The sequence below is a fragment of the Artemia franciscana genome, chromosome 2, assembly GCF_032884065.1.
Source record: "Artemia franciscana chromosome 2, ASM3288406v1, whole genome shotgun sequence".
NCBI lineage: Eukaryota > Metazoa > Arthropoda > Branchiopoda > Anostraca > Artemiidae > Artemia > Artemia franciscana.
The window spans coordinates 50086097-50109396 of NC_088864.1; the positions used below are offsets into that span (position 1 = coordinate 50086097).

Sequence of the window (23300 nt, forward strand, 5' to 3'; positions counted from 1 at the left end):
TGTAAACACAGGTCAAAGTTTGTAACTTGCAGTCCCTCCCCCGGGGACTGTGGGGGAGCAAGTCATCCCCAAAGACATATTTATTATGTTTATCGACTATGCTGTACAAAATGGACAACTGAAAATTTTGATGAGTTGACCTTGGGTAAAAAATGAACGTGGGAGGGGCCTAGGTGCCCTCCAATTTTTTTGGTCGCTTAAAAATGGCACTAGAACTTCTAATTTCCGTTAGAATGAGCCGTTTCATAACATTCTAGGACCACTTGGTCGATACACTCGCCTCTTGGAAAAAACAAAACAAATAAACACACACCCGTGATAGGTCTTCTGGCAAAAAATACGAAGTTCCGCATTTTCGTAGATTGGACCTTGAAACTTTTACAGCAGGGCTTCTCTTATACGCTGAATACGATGGTGTGATTTTCTTTAAGATTCTTTTTAAAACTGTTTGAAAAGAGCAGTAGATATTAATACCAGTCTTTCTTGAAACTTTCTACGATCCTCAATACCATATGACGAAAACAGGGCTAAAAAAAAAAAGCAAGGAGGTATTGCTCTTATTTAAGGCTATGCTATTTTGTAGACTGTGGTAAGCTTTTCTAGTTATATTATAAACAAATTTCATCCTGATTATTTAGTTTTTGAAGTACAATATTACTCGTCATGTCATGTTCTGTCCATGAGTTCGAAACTTTCAATCCACGGACAAATTGGTCACTTTTTGGTTAATAGTCTTTGCTTAAAGGAAATTTCCCATCTTCGTTAGGTATGCCGAATCGAATCAAGAAATTTAACCTTTCTCAGTAATAGGTTGTGCAGTCCCGGTTGGTTCAAACTTGAACTTCCCAAATATTTGGTTGTCATTTCGTCTTTTTTTTTTGGAATATTTTACTTTTATCTCTAATTCAAGTTTTACTTTCATCTCTAAATCAAGTTAGGTAAGGTTACTTTTTCTAATTGTAGAATTTTGATATTGCGTCATTTAATGCTAAGCTTAATTTCTTATAAAAATTAGAAATAAAATTATTTTATCAAAACGATTTTCATTAGCGAAATGTTTCAATATTGCATTTAAATTGAGTGACATAAGTCGTCAAAAACGAAATAACTTGGAAAATTATTACTAGGACATTCAATAAAAAGTACTCTAATAAAATGCGTCCACATTTTAATGTCCATCGTAAGGACGTCAGCTGTGAAGTAAAACCAAGACAGTATAGGCATCAACAAATAGAATAATATTCAATAAAGAAATCCATGGACAAAAATAACATTTAAAAGGACTTCACAAACGGAAATAGAAATTTATAACTTTAGATGATTTGTTCGTAAAATTAAAGCGAAGTTTTGATATATGACCTTGCTTTAGAACATCAGGAACAACAAATGACCTTATAAATGTGAAACCAAACAAAAAAAAAGTTTTTTAACTGAAAGTAAGGAGTGACATTAAAACTTAAACGAACGAAAATTATTACGTATATGAAGGAGACTGTCTCCTCCTCAACACCTCACTCTTTACGCTAAAGTTCTTAGGACTTTTGAAAAAAGCTTCTTATTGTTCCAATTAAACGGCCCTCGTGTTTTGGGAGTCGTTTTTAAGAAATTAGGACAAAATTTTAACTCTAGCGTAAAGAGCAAGGTTTTGAGGAGGAGGCAACCCCCTTCACATACGTAATAATTTCTGTTTGTATTAAGTTTTAATGTTTCGCCTTACTTTCAGTTGAAAAAAAAAACGGAAAAGAGAAAGCAAGAAACATAAAAAGAATTATGTATAAGAATTCCCGTAAATTCCCCAAGTGTATAATTTCCTCTGACAAGCTCACCCCCAGGAAACTCCCCTCCACATGGAAAGTTCCCCTGTGAAAAACCCCCAGCAGAAAATTCGTTTTCCCAACCTAAAATGTATGCATGCTTCCCAATAACTAATACTATGTGTAAAAAATGGGCAATTTTTACAACTTAAAGACCTTTTCCTGAGGCTGTGAGGCTATCTCAAAACAACTTAAAGACCTTTCCCTGAGGCCAAAATGGCTATCTCAAAACTTTAATCGGACGATTTTGGGAAAAAGGGGTAGGGGAGGGGGCCTTGTTGCCCTCCAATCTCTTTGGTCATTTGAAAAGAGCACTAGAACTCTTAAATTCTGTTTGAATGAGGCCTCTCATGATTTTCTACGACCGCTGGGTCGGTACGATCACTCCTGGAAAAAACCCAACAAAACAAATAAAAACACATCCGTAATCTTGCATCTGGCAAAAAATGCAAAGTTCCACATTTTTCAGATAGAAGCTTCAAACCTCTACAGCAGGGTTCTTTGACAATCTGATGGTGTGATTTTCATTAAATTTCTATGACTTTTAGGGGGTGCCTTTTTTTCGAAAATAAGGCATATTTTCTCAGGCTCGCAGCCTTTGATGAGTAAATTTAAACTTAATGGAATCTATATATTTGAAATCAGCATAAAAATTCAATTCTTTTGATACATCTGTTGATATCAAAATTCCGTTTTTTAGAGTTTCGGTTACTATTGAGCCGAGTCGCTCCTTCCTTACAGTTCGTTACCACGAACAGTTTGATTTAATTAGGGGTGTAGCTCCATAATTCTTATTGAGGAGGGGAGAACAAGAGTGATCCACATCCAGAGAGTCAAGGGTCATAAGCTAGCAATATTTATAGAATTATTATGGTAATTTTAATTTCGTATAGTTATGTTTGAGAAATCACATCCTTTAATCAATTTTTTGGATATCTTGGTGCCAGTCATTCTCTTTCAAGTACAACAAGAAGTATTTTTTTTTTTTTTTTTTATAAAAAAACAGTTTTTATAGCTTAAAGTAAGGAGCAATGTCAGAAGTTGAAAAAAACAAAATTATTATATATAATATGCGGGTTTCTCCCTCCTAATACCTCGCTCTTTAGGCTAAAGCTTTTTTTGATTTTTTTTTAAGAAGGTTTATTATTTTAATGAAGCGATCGTTGTGTTTCAGGAGTCGTTCTCAAAGAATTGGGAAAAAAATCAACCCCCCACGTATGCGTAATAATTTCGTTCGTTTTAAGCTTTGATGTTCTTCCTTACTATCAGTTGAAAAAAACTAGTTTTTTATTTAATTTCTGATCGTCTTTAAATAACGCCGGGAAATCTGGCTCTCACTCCATGGAAAATTCCTCCATTGAAAGTTCTTCCTATGTAAAATGTTCCCCTCCAGGAAAGTCCCCCCCAGACAATTCCATTCAAGCTGAAAATTCCCCCCGGATTATTTTTACGTACAATTCTGGGCGAAACATTTTTCTTAGCGTACTACCGTTTGAAAAGGACTTTAATTTTGTCTGTTTATAAAAATATGCCAGAAATCACTTTCTCCGTAGAAAAGTTTTCCTGCTAATACCCTTCTCCACACCCAACCCCTAGTAAAAAGTTGCTCCCGCGGATAATTCCCTCGGGAAAATTTATCTCATGGAAACCTCGCCCATAGAGAATTTATCCCGTGGAGAATGCCCCCCCCCCAACTGAATGATACTCTAAACAATTCCAACCCGGTAAACAAATTTCTCGGATAATTCGCAGTAACGTCTCCACATCTAGAGTTGAGTTGGCAAAGAGAAAAAAAATAAATAAAAATAATTTCGTACTGAAATTCTGGAAGATTCCCTCAGTATAAAATTTCCCCTGAAAAGTGTCCCAGAAAATCCCCTCCCCTTGAAAAAATTTCCGATGAAAATCCCACCGGAGAAAATTCATCCCCACTCCCTAAAAAATTGTCTGTTTACTTCCCAATAAAACGTATTAAGCGTAAACAATGACAAAATTTCATGACTGAGACCTTTCCCCAGAAAATCGGGGGGGGGGGGGGATAATTTTATCCCCAAAGGAATAGCAACTTGACTTTTCATATATGCTGAACAAAAAGGCTATCTCAAATTTTGATCAGACTTCGAGAAAAAAAGAAGGTTGCCCACCAATATTTTTGGTCACTCAGAAAGAGAACTATGACTTTTAATTTGTGTTTGAATGAGCCATTTCCTGTTATTCTAAGACTATGAGTTTGATGCGATCAACCTAGGGAACAAGTGACAATGAGAATCCATATATAGAAGCCTGCCGCGCATCGAGTACCCAGTTGTGGGGACTATATATATATATATATATATATATACTAGCTGTTGGGGTGGCGCTTCGCGCCACCCCAACACCTAGTTGGTGGGGGCAATTCGCGCCCCCCCCCAAGCCCCCCCGCGCGCGTAAGTCGTTACGCGCCATAATAGTTACGCGCCATTGTAGTTGTGTCCCTATGTCCCACCTGTGAATATAGATATATATATATATATATATATATATATATATATATATATATATATATATATATATATATATATATATATATATATATATATGGTTTTAACTACGTAAAACTTGCGAATATACAACATTCTTTGCTGTCCCATTGTCTTTGCATATAAATAGATTGTCAGGTTTACCGACTCTTGAACATGCAACATATAATGGTCCATGGGAAAACAATCTGTATTCAGATCTATACCTCATGATTCTAATGATTGCCCTTGAGCTTTGTTGATGGTGATTGCTAATCGACCATTCCCTGTCCCGGTGTCCCGGTCGTCATTTACATCCCCCTGTTTCCCCCGGTGTCCCCGTTGTAGTTGTGTCCCTGTGTCCCGGTCGTCATTTATATTCCCTGTGTCCCGGTCGTCATTTGTATCCCGGTGTCCCGGTCTGTATATACATTCGTTTTTTAGTTTTGTTTTTCTCCTTTATTTTTTTCCTTTTTTTTCTTTTTTAGCTTATTTAGATTTTTAGATTTTTTAGTTTTTTTATTAGTTTTTAGTTTTTTTTTTCTTTTTAGTTTTTTTGTCCCGGTCGTCATTTATATCCCCCTGTTTCCCCCGGTGTCCCCGTTGTAGTTGTGTCCCTGTGTCCCGGTCGTCATTTATATTCCCTGTGTCCCGGTCGTCATTTGTATCCCGGTGTACCGGTCTGTATATACATTCGTTTTTTAGTTTTGTTTTTCTCCTTTATTTTTTTCCTTTTTTTCTTTTTTAGTTTATTTAGATTTTTAGATTTTTTAGTTTTTTTATTAGTTTTTAGTTTTTTTTTCTTTTTAGTTTTTTTGTAGTTTTTACCTTCTTTTTAGTTTTGTTAATTTTTTTTTTTACTTATGTCCTGGTCGTCATTTATACTCCCTGTGTCCCGGTGCTTTGTTGATTGCTAATCGAACATTCCTTTTGTCCTGGTCGCTTTCTCTTTGAGTGTCGTCATTTATTTTTTTCTTTTTTAGTTCTTTTAGTTTTTACCTTTTTTAGTTTTTTTTAGTTTTTTAGATGAAAATTTATTTTAGTTTTTTCCTTTTTTTCTTTTTAGTTTTTTATTGGTTTTTACCTTTATGTTAGCTTATTTTTCAGTTTTTTCCTTTTTTTTAGTTTTTTTTTATTTTTTATTTTTTTTAGTTTTTTACCTTTTTTTAGTTTTTTTAGTTTTTTTTAGTTTTTTTAGTTTTTTAGCTTTTTTACTTTTTTTATTAGTTTTTAGTTTTTTTGTAGTTTTTGCCTTTTTTTAGTTTTTTCAGTTTTTTTTTTAGTTTTTTATTGGTTTTTACCTTTATTTTACCTTATTTTTCAGTTTTTTCCTTTTTTTTTAGTTTTTTTTAGTTTTTAGTTTTTTTAGTTTTTTACCTTTTTTAGTTTTTTTAGTTTTTTTTAGTTTTTTAGCTTTTTTATTTTTTTTATTAGTTTTTAGTTTTTTTTGTAGTTTTTGCCTTTTTTTTAGTTTTTTTAGTTTTTTAGCTTTTTTATTAGTTTTTAGTTTTTTTTGTAGTTTTTGCCTTTTTTTTAGTTTTTTTAGTTTTTTAGCTTTTTTATTTTTTTTATTAGTTTTTAGTTTTTTTTGTAGTTTTTGCCTTTTTTTAGTTTTTTCAGTTTTGACGTCACCTGACCCAGTTTTTTCAGGTGACGTCACCTGATCCACGATCCACAGATCCACAGACAACTTATTTTTATATATATAGATAGTTTTTTTTTATACTTATGTCCTGGTCGTCATTTATACTCCCTGTGTCCCGGTGCTTTGTTGATTGCTAATCGAACATTCCTTTTGTCCTGGTCGCTTTCTCTTTGAGTTTCGTCATTTATTTTTTCTTTTTTAGTTCTTTTAGTTTTTACCTTTTTTAGTTTTTTTTAGTTTTTTAGATGAAAATTTTTTTTAGTTTTTTCCTTTTTTTCTTTTTAGTTTTTTATTGGTTTTTACCTTTATTTAACTTATTTTTCAGTTTTTTCCTTTGTTTTAGTTTTTTTTTTTTTTTTTTTTATAGTTTTTTACCTTTTTTTAGTTTTTTTAGTTTTTTTAGTTTTTTAGCTTTTTTACTTTTTTTATTAGTTTTTAGTTTTTTTTTTGTAGTTTTTGCCTTTTTTTACTTTTTTCAGGTTTTTTTTTTAGTTTTTTATTGGTTTTTACCTTTATTTTAGCTTATTTTTCAGTTTTTTCCTTTTTTTTAGTTTTTTTTAGTTTTTAGTTTTTTTAGTTTTTTACCTTTTTTTAGTTTTTTTAGTTTTTTTAGTTTTTTAGCTTTTTTATTTTTTTTATTAGTTTTTAGTTTTTTTTGTAGTTTTTGCCTTTTTTTAGTTTTTTTAGTTTTTTAGCTTTTTTATTAGTTTTTAGTTTTTTTTGTTGTTTTTGCCTTTTTTTAGTTTTTTTAGTTTTTTAGCTTTTTTATTTTTTTTTATTAGTTTTTAGTTTTTTTTGTAGTTTTTGCCTTTTTTTAGTTTTTTCAGTTTTGACGTCACCTGATCCAGTTTTTTCAGGTGACGTCACCTGATCCATCCACAGACAGACAGACAACTTATTTTTATATATATAGATATATATATATATATATATATATATATATATATATATGTATATATATATATATATATATATATATATATATATATATATATATATATACATATATATATATATATATATATATATATATATATATATATATATATATATATATATATATATATATATATATATATATATATATATATATATATATATATATATATATATATATATTTGATCTGGAACTGATAATAGGGTTCTGGGTTCCGCTAAATATGATGGTGTGGATTTTGTATATATGTATATATGTATATATATATATATATATATATATATATATATATATATATATATATATATATATATATATATATATATATATATATATATATATATATATATATATATATATATATACATATATATATATATATATATATATATATATATATATATATATATATATATATATATATATATTTATATATATATTTGATCTGGAACTGATAATAGGGTTCTGGGTTCCGCTAAATATGATGGTGTGGATTTTAATTAGGTTTTTTGACTCTAAAGGGATGCTTTCCTCTTTTTTCGAAAATCAGGCAAATTTGATTAATGACGTTGCTTTTAAGGGGTAACACTAAAATTAATAAATCTTATCTATTTGGGAAGAGCATAATGAGCTGTTGTTTTTTATGTATTTATTGGTATCAAGACTTGGTTCCTTAGAGTTTCGGAGCCGCGTCGCTTCTTACTGAAAAACTGTTTTAAATTAATACCTGTCTTTTTCAGGAATACTAGCATTTGTTGATGCTTCAACAATTGGAGAGTTTCGATATTACGCCATTTCGTGGCAGTACTCTGGTGGCTGCAAGCTTGCGGGATTTTTTGGAGTTTTATCATCTGAGCTAAGCGTATTTACCCTAGCAGTAATAACAATGGAACGCAATTATGCCATAACTCATGCAATGCACTTAAATAAGCGACTATCCCTCCGTCATGCCTCGTATATAATGACCGCTGGTTGGAGTTTTGCATTTGCAGTGGCATTGATGCCTCTTTTCGGTATTAGTGACTACCGGAAATTTGCAGTTTGTCTCCCGTTTGAAGTGGGAGATGGTGTATCATTAGGATACGTTATATTTTTAATGGCGACCAATGGCACGGCTGTTTCAATATTGCTTGCATGTTATTTAAAAATGTACTGTGCTATACGTGGCTCTCATGCCTGGAACTCGAATGATACTCGAATAGCGAAGCGGATGGCTTTGTTAGTGTTTACAGACTTTCTGTGTTGGGCTCCTGTTGCCTTTTTCTCCTTGACCTCAGCCTTCGGGTATCATTTAATCGGCCTCGAAGAGGCTAAGGTTTTAACTGTGTTTATATTACCTGTAAATAGTTGTATAAATCCATTCCTTTACGCAATTCTTACAAAACAATTCAAAAAGGATTGTGTACTCATTTGTAAAGCAATAGAAGAATCTCGAGTGACACGGGGAATTGGTCGCTGTCGACATAGCTCTAATTTTAGCAACCAAAAGACCCCTGCAAATACAAATAGTACTGATAGATCGCGTGATGGAAGTTCATGTCAATGTAGTTCTCGAAGTGACAATTTCCGGGACCATAGACATAAACGACCTCACCAAAGACTTCTTCGTGCTTTCATGCGTTGCTACGATGTAAGAGATGCTAGTGATGTTAGCAGCTCAAGTCAAGACTATCCTTACAAGGCAGCTCCTATACAAAAGAAACAAAAGAAAAAGGATCATAAAAGAGCTGAATCTGTGTCTAGTGATAATTTTAGCAGTTCTAGGTCAGATAGTGTTAAGCAACAAGGCTGCGTTCCTTTGTCTTTTGGAAGACGAAGAAACTCTTGGACGGTGACAAGGAAACCATCACAAGATTCAAGTTTATCAAATTCGAGGAATGATTCTTCAACATCTGGAATGACAAACTCTACATCAGCTGGGAGTAACTGGAGGTCAAGGTATTACCTTTCTGTTTACCATTAACGGGTTAGTTGGCTAGTATAAGTCAGAGTGGGGCTATTTTACCTAGTCAAGGAAAGGATAATCCATCTAATTCATCCCTATTTTGACTAGCAACTTATTATCGTCAAAATGTGTGATAAATTATGAATAGGATAGAGATTAATAATGTTACTGTTTCTATTAATAAAGACTATTTCTAATAGCAAGCCATTTGAAGCTGGTACCCTGGGAATCCCAGCTCTTTCATTCGATCCTGCTTAGACCTTCTGCTCTGAGATTCCCTGACGAAAGTGCTTTCAATTTTGTGGACATTTAGTTTCATCTTTGGGTAATCTAAAATGCTCTGCTTTTCTATTTCCATTTTGTAGCCTTTTAAGCCACTTTCCATAACAAACTTTGACTTTACCATGTCGTGTAAAGCATTTCGTTCCTTTTTGCATAACTTTAATACAGCTTTTGATTTTTCCCCATTACCTCCTTTATTGAGTTCTAAACACACGCTGATATCGCTAACTCCCGAATTTAAAGTTTCAACGAAGCTTTCACTCGATTAATTTTGTTGGATTAATGTGCAGCCTAAAGTCGAAAAAGGTTTTGGAGAAGAAATGTAAGAGTGACTTTAAAACTTTGGTTTAACATAAATATCAAACGTATGACGGGCAACAGCCACCTTCTTTCTAAGATGAAGCTTAACATTTTTAGAACAAGGTTTATACATAAAGAATGCTTAAAGTTTAGTATAAAAAACAGAAGCTTTATTTGGCGGTTCTTTTCTCATATATTTAATACTTTTTGTTCTTTTAGAGCTTTAACAACGCTCTCAACTTTCTTAAAAACTGTTGTTTTATTATTTTATGTCAATATCACATTCAGGCTCATCCTATCTACAAAAGGGTTAGGTTGTGTTCACTTTAACCTTTGTGAAATTTGTGTATATCAGTGTCCTGAGAATGACGATCACTCATAAGAAATAAAGCGCCATTTAAAGGAGTTTCTTAGGGGAAAGGGGTCCAAAATGAAAAAGTTCAAGGTCATATTGTTTAGATTTATGAGGGGGGAATACGTCTGTGAAATATTGTTCTTAGGGAAGGAAGCTTATTTTAAAGTTTCCTTTGACCGAGTTGTGCACTAGTAGTATTTGTTGTCTGACTAGTAGTATTTGTTGTCTGAATAATGGCAGCCCTATAGCCACTACTCTTTTTTCCTTATTGGTTTAATATCATGTAGAAGGTTTAACGGCGATTCCTAAGGAATTCTTGAGGATCAATGAATTCTTGCGCAATCGATTTCTCTGGCTTTATTTGTAGGTTATTCCATAAGGCACCTGGAGGATCAACGAACTCAGAGTACGGGTTATAGACAAGTTGAGTAACAATTTCCACGCTTCATTTGTATGCAATAGGTACAGAGAGTTTTATGAATCCTCTCTGCGATGGATTCTACCGTGTTTTTACTCATCCATGCAACGAATTCAGACGGTTGTTACAACTCCTCCCTAGCCATAGCTAAAAAACCCGGGTGTGTAACTAATGGAGTCAATCAACTATTACTTGCGCGATTGTGTAACAACTTTCTTTGACCTTGAGTGGGTATAAAAATTTTGATAGAGAGTTAGTATTGAAGTTCCATAGAGACATTTGACTAGTTTACATTGGTTCTAGTTTTGTTTGAAAAAATTCTTTGTTATAAAAATGAGTGGTTTTACACTATTGCAACTTCAGAAATCCAGCAAACAATTTCAATTCAACAATTATGTTCGGGCTCTAACAAATTCTTAGAAAAGCTAATTGACTGTGTCAAGGGAATTTCTGTCTCTGTATCGCTGTTTGATTAATTTTATTTATAAATTTCAACTTTTCTGAGGTAGAAATAGACAATGTGTATATACGTCCCGTAGTCTAGGATAGACACCTGTCCCTCTGTCTAAAATTTTCGCTTTTTGTACTTATGTATCTAGCAAACAATAAAAAAAAAACAATTCAGCATTTATTTTTGGGCTCTAAAAAATTGTCAGAAAAACTCATTGATTGTGTCAAATGAATTTCTCTCTCTGTATCGTCTATTTCTGTTATTTTTGTGTAATTATCATCCCTCCACCTATTAGTGCTCAATTGCCGACTATTTGTCATTCCAATGAAAGTGGCAAAGTATACTGATGACGATCGCTTTATATTTGATCGAGATATCAAGACTTCTGTACCTGTTTTTTTTTTCACCGTCTAAATAAATGGATTTATCCCCATTTGAAAATTTATTTGTTCGTCGTAGAACAGCAGTGTGGCCTAAGAAGAGAATATCTAATTTAAGGGGTTGCGTCAAATATACGTCGTATATATGGGGAAATGAGACCAACCTTGGGAAAAACTATAAACTCAATCATCAAGTCTTTGAATGAACTTTTTCAGTGAAATCTCTCTGGAAATTATCTAGTGAATAATTTGGAAGTTCAATATTTTGTGAATGACCCCAAAAGTTTTTTTTTGTGTATAACTATGCTAGTTTCAGTTGTATTATTTTAGTAATTCTACTGATGACAATCGCTGTATATGTGATCGAAATATCAAAACTTTTGTACTGTTTTTTCTCTGCCTAAGTGTTATGTCTATGTCTGCCTAAGATTTATCCTCATTTGAAAATTTATTTGTTCGTCATAGAACAGCAGTGTTGTCTAAGAAAAGAATACCTAATTTAAGGTGTAACGTCGAAAATACATCATATTATTTTAAATACGCATGCATATTAGACTACAGATTTTGTTAATATTACAGACACAGACACAAACACACACACATACTGACATACAAGAGAGAGAGAGAGAAGATTAATTAAGTTTTTCCTTAGGAGTCCAAAAGAAGAGCTGGTTCATTTCCGAGGACTTGGGAGGGTCTCGATCATATTTAACAGTTTGTCCTTGACCTTGCTGCCTATATTCCCAGGAGACTCTATGTCATCTTCTCCAACATCTTCTCCAACAACATTCACAGAACCCATTGTTGATGAAACTTTGTTGGGCACGGCAATAGACTGGATTGTGGCATTCCCGGACGGGAAAGTATACTTGAAAAGGTCATCGTCCATTCCCCACCCAGATAGTGCTATTCCAATGTCCCTACTACCTGCCCAAGTCCTTGGTCTTTTTTTAGATGAATCTGCATTGGCCTAGCATATATAAATATAGTTTTAATAGACATTTATGTTCTATAATTGTCTATGCAGATGAAAGAAAAATGAACAAAAATGGTTCGGAAAAACACCGATGATGAGTTCCAAACAAAGTGTCATTACAAATATTTTTTTTCTAAAAAATCACGACTAGAATATGTATATAATTTCCATTTCATATTTTGAAAATATCACAAGTGAATTTCCCTTGTTATAGGTATATGTAATATCATTTTAAGACATGAAAAAAAGTGGAAAAAATTTCCTAGCTCCAAAAACAAGTTGAAAATATTTCTAAGTTCAAAAGAAAACTAAGTAAAAAAAAATCAATACAAATATTATTTCTTTAATAGAAAATATCACAGTTAACATATATAATGTCAGAAGTGAATTCCTTTTGTTATAAGTACATTTAATGTCTTTTTAAACCATTAAGAAAAGTTAACAAGTTGGAAGAATTTGTAAGTTAAAAAAAAATTAAGTAAAAATATCACTACAAACATTACTTCACTTCATTCGAAATTTCATTTCGTATTTTGAAAATACCAAGTGATGTAAGTATATTTAATTTGTTTCTAAGACAAAACAAGCTATAAGAATTCAAAAAAGCTGATCCTCTTTAAAATTTCATCCTCTCTTAAATTATGAACCCCCTTAAAGTTTGACCCCCCCCCCCTTCTCGGAGTGGTAAGAGGTCTAGTCATATTCATTATGAAAACGCTTGTATCCATTTCTTGAATGTTCACAAAAACATTTAGGAGGGTGGACCTGTCGTATTCATAGTGGGTGTTCTACCACTAGTCAATCCACTTTCAAGTACAGCCGGAGAAGTCAGTGAAAGGGAGGTATTTCCAATCAAGCCTGTTAGTTATTCATTTGCAATTAGTGTAAGAATGGTTTTAGTGTCTGTTTTGTTGTTTTATATGGATATTTGAATATTATGATGATTTGATCTTGTATACTATTGGAATTAGTTGATCATACAGAGGTGAGTGAAAAGTAGACTTTCATATGTATTTTATTTGACGAGAAAACTAAAAAATTTTATCACGGGGAAATGGTTAACGTTTAATGCTAGAGAGAGCTTATCCCCTATGAGTTACTAGGTTGAATTTGATTTATAGTGTCGAAATAAAGATAGAGGCACGGATAAGGGAGAGGGGATGATTTTTTTTAAGTGAAAGATGATCTATGTCTTATATTCAACAACAGTTCAGTAACTAAAGGGCTTGTAAATGTGTTTCAATAAAACAAAACTGTATGAAAAACTGTTCCCCTCCACTAAGCATACGACAAGAAATACTTAGACTACTAACCTGTTCTAATGGTACATATAGTTTATATTGAAGGTTCTTTTAGTAGAACTAATAGTTTTTTGTCAATCCCTATTCAAATAATAATATTAAACGTATCTGTTTTCCAACTTTAATATCTACAATCAAGGCCTGAGAAAGTTGTAGGCTACATAATGCCGCAAGTAACAGTTCATTGTCTCCAATAGTTATGCAGCCGGTGTGTTTTCTATGGCTAAGGGGAATTCAGAAGGTTGTAAAACCGTCTGAATTCATTGCCAGGAGGAGTCATAAAACCTGTAAAATTCATTGTGAGGAGTAGTCATGAAACTCTCAGTATCTATTGCACGCAAATGAAGCGTGGAATTGTTATGCAACTTAGCCACAACCTTTAATCTGAGCTCATTAATCTTCCAGGTGCCTTGGGAAATAACCTAAAAGTAGCTCAAGGCTATAGAAATCAATTGCGCAAAGGTTCATTATCCTCAAGAGTGCCTTAGGGTTAAATCATTGCTCAGCTAATATTCAATGCAATAGAAATCGATTGTGCAAGAATTCATTGATCCTCAAGAGTGCCTTAGGGTTAAACTATTGCACAAATAAAATTCAAGGTCATAGAAATCGATCGGGCAAAAGTTAATTGATCCTCAGGAGTGCCTTAGGGAATCGCCGTTAAACCTTCTTAATGATATTAAACCAATAAAGAAGAGAAGAGCAGTGGCCATAGAGCCGTCCTTATCCAGCGACCCAAAGTACTTTCATTTGAGGCTGTATTATTTTATGTAAAGCATTACATTGTCATGCTATTTCTTTTAGAAAAATGGGTCAACAGATTTTTTTTTTCGGTGTAGGGAGGGGCTTGCATAAAGTATTAAAACGTATCAGACCAATTTTTGGCTCCATTTTGTATAGACTTCTTATATTTTCTAGGAAAAATGAGCTGAGATGCGGCATAATGGGAGCTAAAACTGGGAGTTGATATAAGTTAGTTTAAACTGATTGGCTGTTTAAGGATCTCCTCTTAATAGCGATTGTTGTTTCCGGCACAAAATGGCAGAATTGCGCACTTTTTCTGAATCGCATGTATTCTTGTTAAGAAGCCTCTAGAGTTAAAGCTTCAAGCTTTTGCTCGAATGAGCCCTTTGCTGCTACTTTAAAGCCTCTGGTTTGGTACAGTCGTTTTGGAGGAACACACAAACCCACAACAAATTATCAGGTCTATCTCTTGCTATCGACAATGCAATATTACTTATTCTTTCCAAAACAAAATGTAACCGTATTGTTCACCTGCTTCTAGACCACTCCTTTTCTTAGTCTGAAGCTGATAACCTTTAGACTCTGAAGATTTTTTTTCGGGAGCTGGGGGGGGGGGGGGATGAAAACACGATGGAATAGTATTTTAGCCCACTGGTTTTTCGTTTGACTCCTTACCAGTGTTTTTCTTAATTAATTGTCTTCATTTGAAATTAATTAATTGTGTTAATTAATTAATGAATTAATTAATTGTCTTCCTATGATTTGAAAGCTATGGCATCAGTAACAGTTTCTTTGTTTGAAAATAAGGTCTTCAGTTACTAAATACGTTGTATTTTTTTATCGCATGTTTCGTTGGAAATTCTTATACTTTTTTTAATAAATATTTTTAAATATTTTAGGTCATCAGTTTCGAGTGACGTTGGGAGTAGTTTAAAGGATAAAAACTATTCAAAGGAAATAAATATTGTCAAAGACAAAACTGTATCAAAAGAAAGAGGACGACTAGACTCAGAGTCAGATATAGTAAAATATGGTAGAGTTCCAAGGTCTGAATTAGTAAAAAGAAGCTCTGTAAGACAGTTGCCTACATCACCGCTGGCAGCTGGCACTGTTCAATGTGTTGTTTCAGGTCAGTGTTTTAAATTCAATTCTTCTCTTTTCCACTTGATGAAGGACTTCTCATGATAAGAATCTGAGGAAATATTTAAAATTTAGCAGGACTTGAATTTTGTCAGAGCAAATATGTTTTTAAATGACAGTAGTTTATGCTCATCAATTTGAAATTTGAAATATTTAAGGAGAATAATGAATGCTTTGAATGGCAAGGTTCTTCTTCAGCACTTTACTTCTACTACCTTTCTACTTTACGATCAAGATACTGTCATCTACAATTGGCTTTGTACGAATCTGACAAAAAAATGGTCACCAGCTAATAGCTTAGTTTTTATTTCTTTCTTTATAGCAAATTTCCGTATTTTTGGAAAAAATAAATTCAATATAACTTAAATGCAGTACCTGAATTTTAAAACTGGGTATTATAAACAATATGAACATACGTTACATGCTTAAAGCGTAAAGTTCATAATTCTATTATATTGTTTGTGCAATTTGATAATACTGAAATTTGCCAAAAAAGCTAATTGTTTTAAAATTAGAAGCGGAATTTCTTGTGCTTATCTTGTATATGATTTTATTTTTTAAGAGACACACTTCTGAAGTTAATTTTATTTGCTGACTGTAGAAAAAGTAAGGGTTTACCTTGCTTGATTCATCGTGAGTGACTCCCTCCTGGACTCATTAAAACAAACTCGTGTCGCAAAATGATAAAAAAATCAATATTGCTCTGACAGTGAATTTTGGTGTTTCTACCTTTTCAAAAGCTGCGATAGAATTTCTAATACACGAATGTCAAGGTTAGTCAACCATCGTCATTCCCAAGATCTAACGGCTCTTTATATAAATATCCTGTCTCTATATATCCCCTTATGGCTCTTTATATATAAGACCTATTTGCAGGAGTATATTTGATTCATTGGAATTACGAGGGCCCAGCCACGATAAAAAAAAAATACTTTTCAGTTTCAACAAAAAGCATAGGCTACCCGAAACAATTCTCAGCACTACATTTAAAAACAAAGCCAGATTGTTAAGTTACTTGCTGGAATATTTATAGATTTTTGTATTGAAATATTGCCACAAAAGAATGATTCTTACAAAAATCTTGAGTACCAAGGATAGTAGAAATTAAATCTCCTCACTTGAATGGGTTAAGTGGAAACCTAAACATACTTATATATATATATATATATATATATATATATATATATATATATATATATATATATATATATATATATATATATATATATATATATATTAATAAACTCATAATAATCAAGACCTCAATTTATGATAGGAAAGACCTCCATATGCAGCTCTACAGTTTTTAGTGTTTGCAAGTGCCAAATTGACAAAAACAGATAAATGGTTGAAAAATCAGCTAATAAAATGTTGCACAAAATAGCTTAAGAATGTGTGTTTGTCTTGGGAAATCAACAACTTGTTAATTTTAGAACTTTTATAGACGAAAAGTGTTGTCAAGTTTACCCGTTAATCTTACCTATATATTTTCATTGTTCAACGTGGCAATACTGACGAAAAAGGCACTGCTGTAAAAATTTCATAATTTTGAAACAACCCAAAGGAAAATTGTATAAAATCCCAGTTTTCAGGTAAAAATGAACTAAAATTTGTCCTTGGAACGGGGGATCAAAAGAAGACAATATTTTAATGTCCTTCTTCCGGGTTACAATGGTAGTTAGAAACCTAGTTACTTTAAAAACCGACTCTTGGGCACAATTATTAATATATTCAATACACTCGTTGGTATGATGAACAAATGCATTTTTGCTTCTTTGTCTTCATAGTTATGGGTTAGCTCCTAATCTGTTTATTCAAGCTCGGTGGCTTAGCTTATAATTTTGTTTTACTTATGTTTTTACTGTTGTTTTTAAGTGGGTGCATATTATGTGGTGTTTGGGTTCTATATATATTTGGATTCTTATGATGAAGATGGCCCAAGGTGTAGGTTTACTTGCCCCCTTTGTATGGGGATGGCCAGGAACACTTTCCGAGTAATTCCAAAGTTTGGAGAATTTAAGGGATAAGTTTCTTTTGGGGGGGGGGCAGGATTCACCACAGCTCCCAGGTATCTTGGAAGCCTCTATTAGGGAGCTAATTATTGCAGTGGGAAGTTTTATAGAGAATGGTTTATATTCACGAAGTTATAATGTCAAAGTTTTGAATGCTGTTGTTTGATTTGTTCAATTTTTATATTTTTTCTGTCTTTTTTTGTGTATATGCCCACATGCTTTTAAAAAAAATGTATATGTCCATGTATTACCTTATAATTTTAAAGAGGTAGACCAGAAACAAAGGTGGACTGGGAGCGAAAAGTCAAGTGGGCATTGGAGTTAGGCGGCCTTACCTATGACCCTTTTTATAGAGGGAATTTTTGTGTGTGTGTTTAATTAGAAAGAGCCTTGAAAAATGATAGGAAACTGCGCTCTGCGTCATTCACGCTGAAACTTTCGCCACCAGGTAAATCAGTACTACCCGCTAGATAATAAGTAGGTTTACAATATGAAGAAGACAGATACAGCTAATCATTTTTTTGTGCCAGATCTCCCTAATGCTCGTTTGGACTCATTTGCTCAGAGTCTACATCTCCCTGTTGCTCAGTTTTCACACAAAGGTCCTCGTATTTTCAGCTGTATATAATTTTTAGCTTTCTCCCTGCATCATGAAAATTTGGGCCAAAGAATATTCACGGTTTTTGCCCTTTTTTAAAAGGATGTCACAAACCAATGGGAGTGCTTTCTGCTTTCAATCAGAACACTACACAACCAAATAACTGGACTAAAAGAGGAAAAACCTACTGCACTGACTAAAGCAATGTTAAAATCTTCGAATTTCTTTTCATGTCTTCTAAAACATCTTCAAACAGTACTAAATCAAGCAGCTCTTGCTGACATGACATCAATATGAATGCTTCCAAGAGATAATCTGAAATTGTAGTACTTAACCTTTTCTTAGTGAGCTTCAGTTCGCTGAAGGATCTTTCACCGCTGACTTGAGAAAACCATAGCGTTAGCAGATATTCCAAGGCCAGGAAGCTGAAGTGTAAGCTAATGAGCACGTAATAACAGTGTAAGCTAATGAGGCCTTAATAACAGTCGATACGTAGAAATTATGCAGATGTATTGCAAACTGCAGAAACTTGAATCTCGCACATCAGCCCCTCCAAATTTACCTTCAAGTTCAAGTCCATCCTCATATTTTACACCAGGTCTATCCTGGCCATTTTTACGACTGGTGCTAACAATTTCGTTGAAAACTGAGGTAAAACTTTTCAGCTCTGACCTTGGCCACCTCTGCAACGTTTCCAAGGGCCGACTCTGGCATTTCACCTCGAAGCACAAGGCTGAACGTGGTAGGCTGCAAGAAATATACGACAGAAATAACCCGTTTTTGTCTGAAAATTTTTCTTTCAGGCTGTTAGTTATTTGGTCAATTACCAATCTGAACACTTCGACTCGAAATCACTGTGATCTTCAGGTTGAGAGTATTTTGCCGTTTCTTCCGGAATGTACTTTTTCTTGGCAACACGACAAGCTGATAGCTTTGAACTAATATCAAGGTTCAATAAAGTGGTCTCTGGAAGGTCCTGGATCTTTGACACGAACTAGGAAGTGTTTCCTTTGACGCTTTCGAAGGAAATGCTCTCTATATCCTTTCTTGCTTTATTAACCATGTTCCAGGCCGTCAAAAAGTCCAATCCTTTGGTCTGGAGATACCTTAAAATAATGACTTCAAATGTAAAAAGAAACAAAAGAGTGGTTAAGATCGTTTTGTGCTCCTTAAGCCTACTCAGCTGTGAGTCGGCTTCAGATGAAGTTTTTAAGTCGAACTTTACTGCTGTTTTCCACTGAGGACAATGTTTGCACTGTACCTACGTAGAGGTAACCATCAACGATAAACATAAAAAACAAACGACTTCTCTTTTACCCACTAGCAAGTTTCACCGATTTTCTGTAACCTTTTCAACTTCGACCTTCCTTCTTCTGTGTTCTCTCATTATTGTCGTCACTGGCCCGCTCGCTTGTGTGACTCAGAAAAGAAACATGAAATTCTTTTCACGATGGCAAAGAGATTCCTCGCCTCCGTTGCAGTGCACAAATCAACAACACAAAGGTTTGGAACGTGATTGTAGCACCGGACATAATTTTAATCCTGAATGTGTTTTTTAATGCGAGAAAGAAGTCCGTCAAATTTACCCCTCATGTCAGAAGCTCCTTCAAATGATTCCCCAGCTACATTTTCGTACTTTAGTCCATGCTCTTCGATCTGGGCCTGTAGAATTTCGTTTATATCCTTGGCGCTAGAATCTTTTGCAGTTACGACAGCAAAGAGCCGTTTGTGAGTTTCTTCGTCTTTTACATGTCTTACTACGATAGAAGCCTGGTCCACAACCTCAGCATCCTGAGCATGCTCTGCATTTTTCAGCGATTTCGCTCACTTTAGCTCTCCGCATGGGTTTCAAAATGCTCCTTGTCACTTTCTGGACCTTCGTCTTGAAAAAAAAACGACGAGTGAGCCACTACCCTTAGCTGCGTCTCCAGATTTTCGGCTCGTATCCATCTTTGAGTTTGATTTCCTTTTTCTTCTATACTCTATTGCTTTTTCCAGATGTTTCTTAAGGGGGACGTCATATTTTGAGAGCAAAAGTTTGACCTCAAGGAAGTTTTGGCTGTTTATTCCCAGCTTTGTTAGAAGCTCGAGCCTCTTCTGGTCATCGTGTGCTCGTAATAATAATCCTAGTCTCCCTAACAGCTTCACGACCTCAAAAATATGATTTAGTATTTAATGTTTTGTAGGATCTGCTCTTTCCGTTTACTAGCCAAAAGGCTGTTCATGTGCAACGCAATGTCTCGGTAGTTTTTATCTTGAGTGTATGCTTGAATCGCAGGGATAAGACCTGTCGACTTTTCATGTGGCTGGAGTTTCTCGTGGGCATGCTTAAAATTGATGAACCCAGAAACAAATTGAAATTTTTCGTCAAAAATCCAATGCATATGCTGCAAAGAATTGATTGTAATGGCATTTCTCTATTTTCGAGAGTAACCCAGGCTCACGAGACGGAACCAGTGGTAGGTTTCTGAGGTGGTGTCGGTTGGAACGGTTGTGACCTCATGAAATTTAATTTCTGAGCTGATGTCAAATTTGGCGGTAAAGATTAGGAAATAGACACGCTTAGTGGGAAAAGTGTTTCACCATCAGCTAGTAATGGCTCCTCAGGTAATGGCTCCACTGATGTGGATTGCTCCACAGTATTTGAAGATGTTGGCTCACCCTCTGTTGAAACTGGGCTTTCTTCGACGGGGTTAACAAAAATGGAATATAAGAATAAGAATACCCAGGCACACTTGCAGCCAATGAAGGGTGAAGTTCTCAAGACTTCCGGAAAATGTCGCAAGCATTGAAGCCAGGACGCTGAATCTTGGTTCAAATTCACTTTTCGACAATCCGCCAACGGCGCCAACAAAAGCTAGGTTTTATCAAGATTCAATGATTGAATGGGATTTTTCACAATCCAAGGACTGAAAAAAAAACGTGATCCAATTATTAGTCTCTGATTTTATGAAAGTGAGACCTGGAAAAATGGCCAAAGAAAAAAAAAGCTGCCTTTTTAGGCATCGTGCGGCCAGTCCTAATCTCCTGAGACTGGTAAAAAAAATGCCTTTAAAACACAAAAGTTAAATCGAGGCAACAATAACTTATAAAGTTGACTCAACAGGCCTTAAATGGGTGGGACTCTGTCCGAGCTGTGGTCGCCTGAACACCTAATTTGATCAATAATCGTGCAAATAGAAATGGTTTGACGGACGCAGCCTCAATAGACTAACAGGTTTCATAATATCAAGATCTGCGCCCAAGTAATCAACAGAGACAGTCATGTGAAAGAATACTCAGAATCTAAGACCAACTTAGAAAACAACTTGGAATCCTAGCCCACATGTTGAAAAAAAGTAATAAAAGTTTTGCTGACCTTAGTTCTCCGTATAATTGATAACTTTCTCTGTTTTGGGTCTTTTCCAGGATAGAGAAGTTCTTTTTTTCACTTCAGTCTCAGTTTTCTCGCACCTTCTATAGCTTTTCATCAGTTACCTCGTCCATCTTCTCACAAGTTTAAAACTGATGGAGGCCATAGCCAAAACGTTACACTTTTCTAAGCTAAAATCCATTTGAAGATATAACCCGTAAGGGGCTTTCAAAAAATCTTTTATTTTAGGAAAATATCCTGTCCAGAGAACAATATCTCCAAAAGACAGATGCAGTGGCAGAACTCTGCCTAAGCCAAAGCCGAAATTAACAAGGCAAATAGCATTTCATGACGAGTCTTCCACTTCGAAATCGGTTTCGTTTGATATAAGTACACCAATAATAAAGGAACCTTGCCCTGTACATCGCGGTATTCCCCTTACAAGTGATTCAGAAGATGATGATGTTTTTGAGAAACCTGCTTACATTGCCGATAAAGGTAAGTGGAAGTTTTACAGTTTTCTAACAGTCTATGATTATACTAAGTATATTCCATTACTGCTGGTCCACAAGGGCACAAAAGATACCATTTTAAAAGATATAGGTGCTCCCCCCCCCCTCTTCTCACCATAAGGGTGAAAATTTTAAAAATCTGTTTTCAAAGATAAATTAACCATTTTATTTTGGAGAGTTGTCTGTATTCCTTCTCATGGGACATAATTATTGGCTTATATTTTCTACTTTACCTCATTGCTCCATTTATCGTTACACATTGTCACTGTCTGTACCTTTCACGCCATCTGTTTTCAGTTTTCTTGATCAAATATTATCTAAATGAACAAAAAAATAAGTTTCTTTATCTCAAAGTAAGGAACGATATTAAAACTTGAAACGAATAGAAATTGTACCGTATATAGAAGGGGTTGTCTCCTCCTCTTAACACTAAAGTTTGACCCTTTCTCACAACTCTACTTTTAAAAATAATAAAACCATTAGCGCAGAGAGCAAGGCGTTGAGAAGGAAACAACCCCTTTCATATACGGAATAATTTATGTTCTTTCTAAGTTTTAATATCACTCCTTACTTTGAGCTAGAAAAAAAAACACTTATTTTTCTTGTTTAATTTCTGAATATTTTTCAACTAATGGAAGTTCGAATTTGGCTCACCGTACATGAAAAATTTAAACAAAATTTTCATATTTTAATTTTGGCTGATTTTTCCCGTATATGAAGGGTTGCCCCGTAGCACTTTTAAAAACACTTCATATTCTAATTAAACGGCCCCCGTGTTTCAGTAGACGCTCTTAAAGATTGGGACAAACAGTCAAACTTTTCCTTGTTGAGGAATGTATTGAAGAGGGGACAACCCTCCATATATAGAATAATTTCTGTTCGTTTTTATGGCACTTGTTTAAATAGTGCTGGTGAATCTGACGTAAAATATCCCGTAGAAATTTCATCGATTGCAATGTGCAAACCCCCCCCCCCCCCGTCAAATTCCCACCAGACATTTCCATCTTTGCTGAGAATCCCCCTTCCCTGTAAAATTGTTTGTGGACGATTCATCCTGAAAAATTATCCTTGGCATTCTTTTATTTGAATAAGACTTTAACCTTTAATCGGTTTCACGATACCTCAAGAAATGCCCCTTTCCGTAGAAATTATTTTCCAAAATCAAAATGTGCGGAAAAAATCCCCTGAATAATTCCCCTGGAACATCTCTACATGAAAAACTTGGCAAGGAGAATGGTAAAGAGGATAAAAAGGTAAAGGACATGGCAATAGACTCTTAAAGTCTAAACTGGCGATGCTAATCTCCGTCTCAAGGCCCTTCGGCCAGGAAGTTGCAATGGGGGGATGGGAGCCAGCCATCCTGTGCTTTCGCAAACCCTTCTTACCTTCCAATATTTCCCCAGGTACCCATTTAGAGCTTGGTCGACTCTCGCCGGGCTTACAGAGTCACGTCACTGACCCCTGTCCTAAACCAGATAAATGGATACACAAGGATTCAAACAAGGATTCCCCCCCAGTGTAATATTTCCCCTGGAATATTCACTTTAACCCCCAGAAATTTCCCTTTTCGAGGAAGATTCTTCCCATAGAAATCTAACAAGCACAATCCCCCCTCCCAAAAAAAAATGTCTGTATACTTC

At 34.4% G+C, this 23300-nt stretch overlaps 1 protein-coding gene across 4 annotated transcripts in view; it reads left to right on the top strand.

The window, feature by feature from the left end:
* The window catches only part of LOC136043198 (lutropin-choriogonadotropic hormone receptor-like), a 327975-nt gene that overhangs the window by 288768 nt on the left and 15907 nt on the right, over positions 1-23300 (top strand). For all 4 annotated transcript variants that reach the window (XM_065728133.1, XM_065728150.1, XM_065728140.1 and 1 more), the window contains 3 exons: positions 7635-8832; positions 14946-15175; positions 21398-21646. In XM_065728133.1, the coding sequence (XP_065584205.1) occupies positions 7635-8832; positions 14946-15175; positions 21398-21646 (1677 nt within the window). The remainder of the gene's footprint in view (positions 1-7634; positions 8833-14945; positions 15176-21397; positions 21647-23300) is intronic.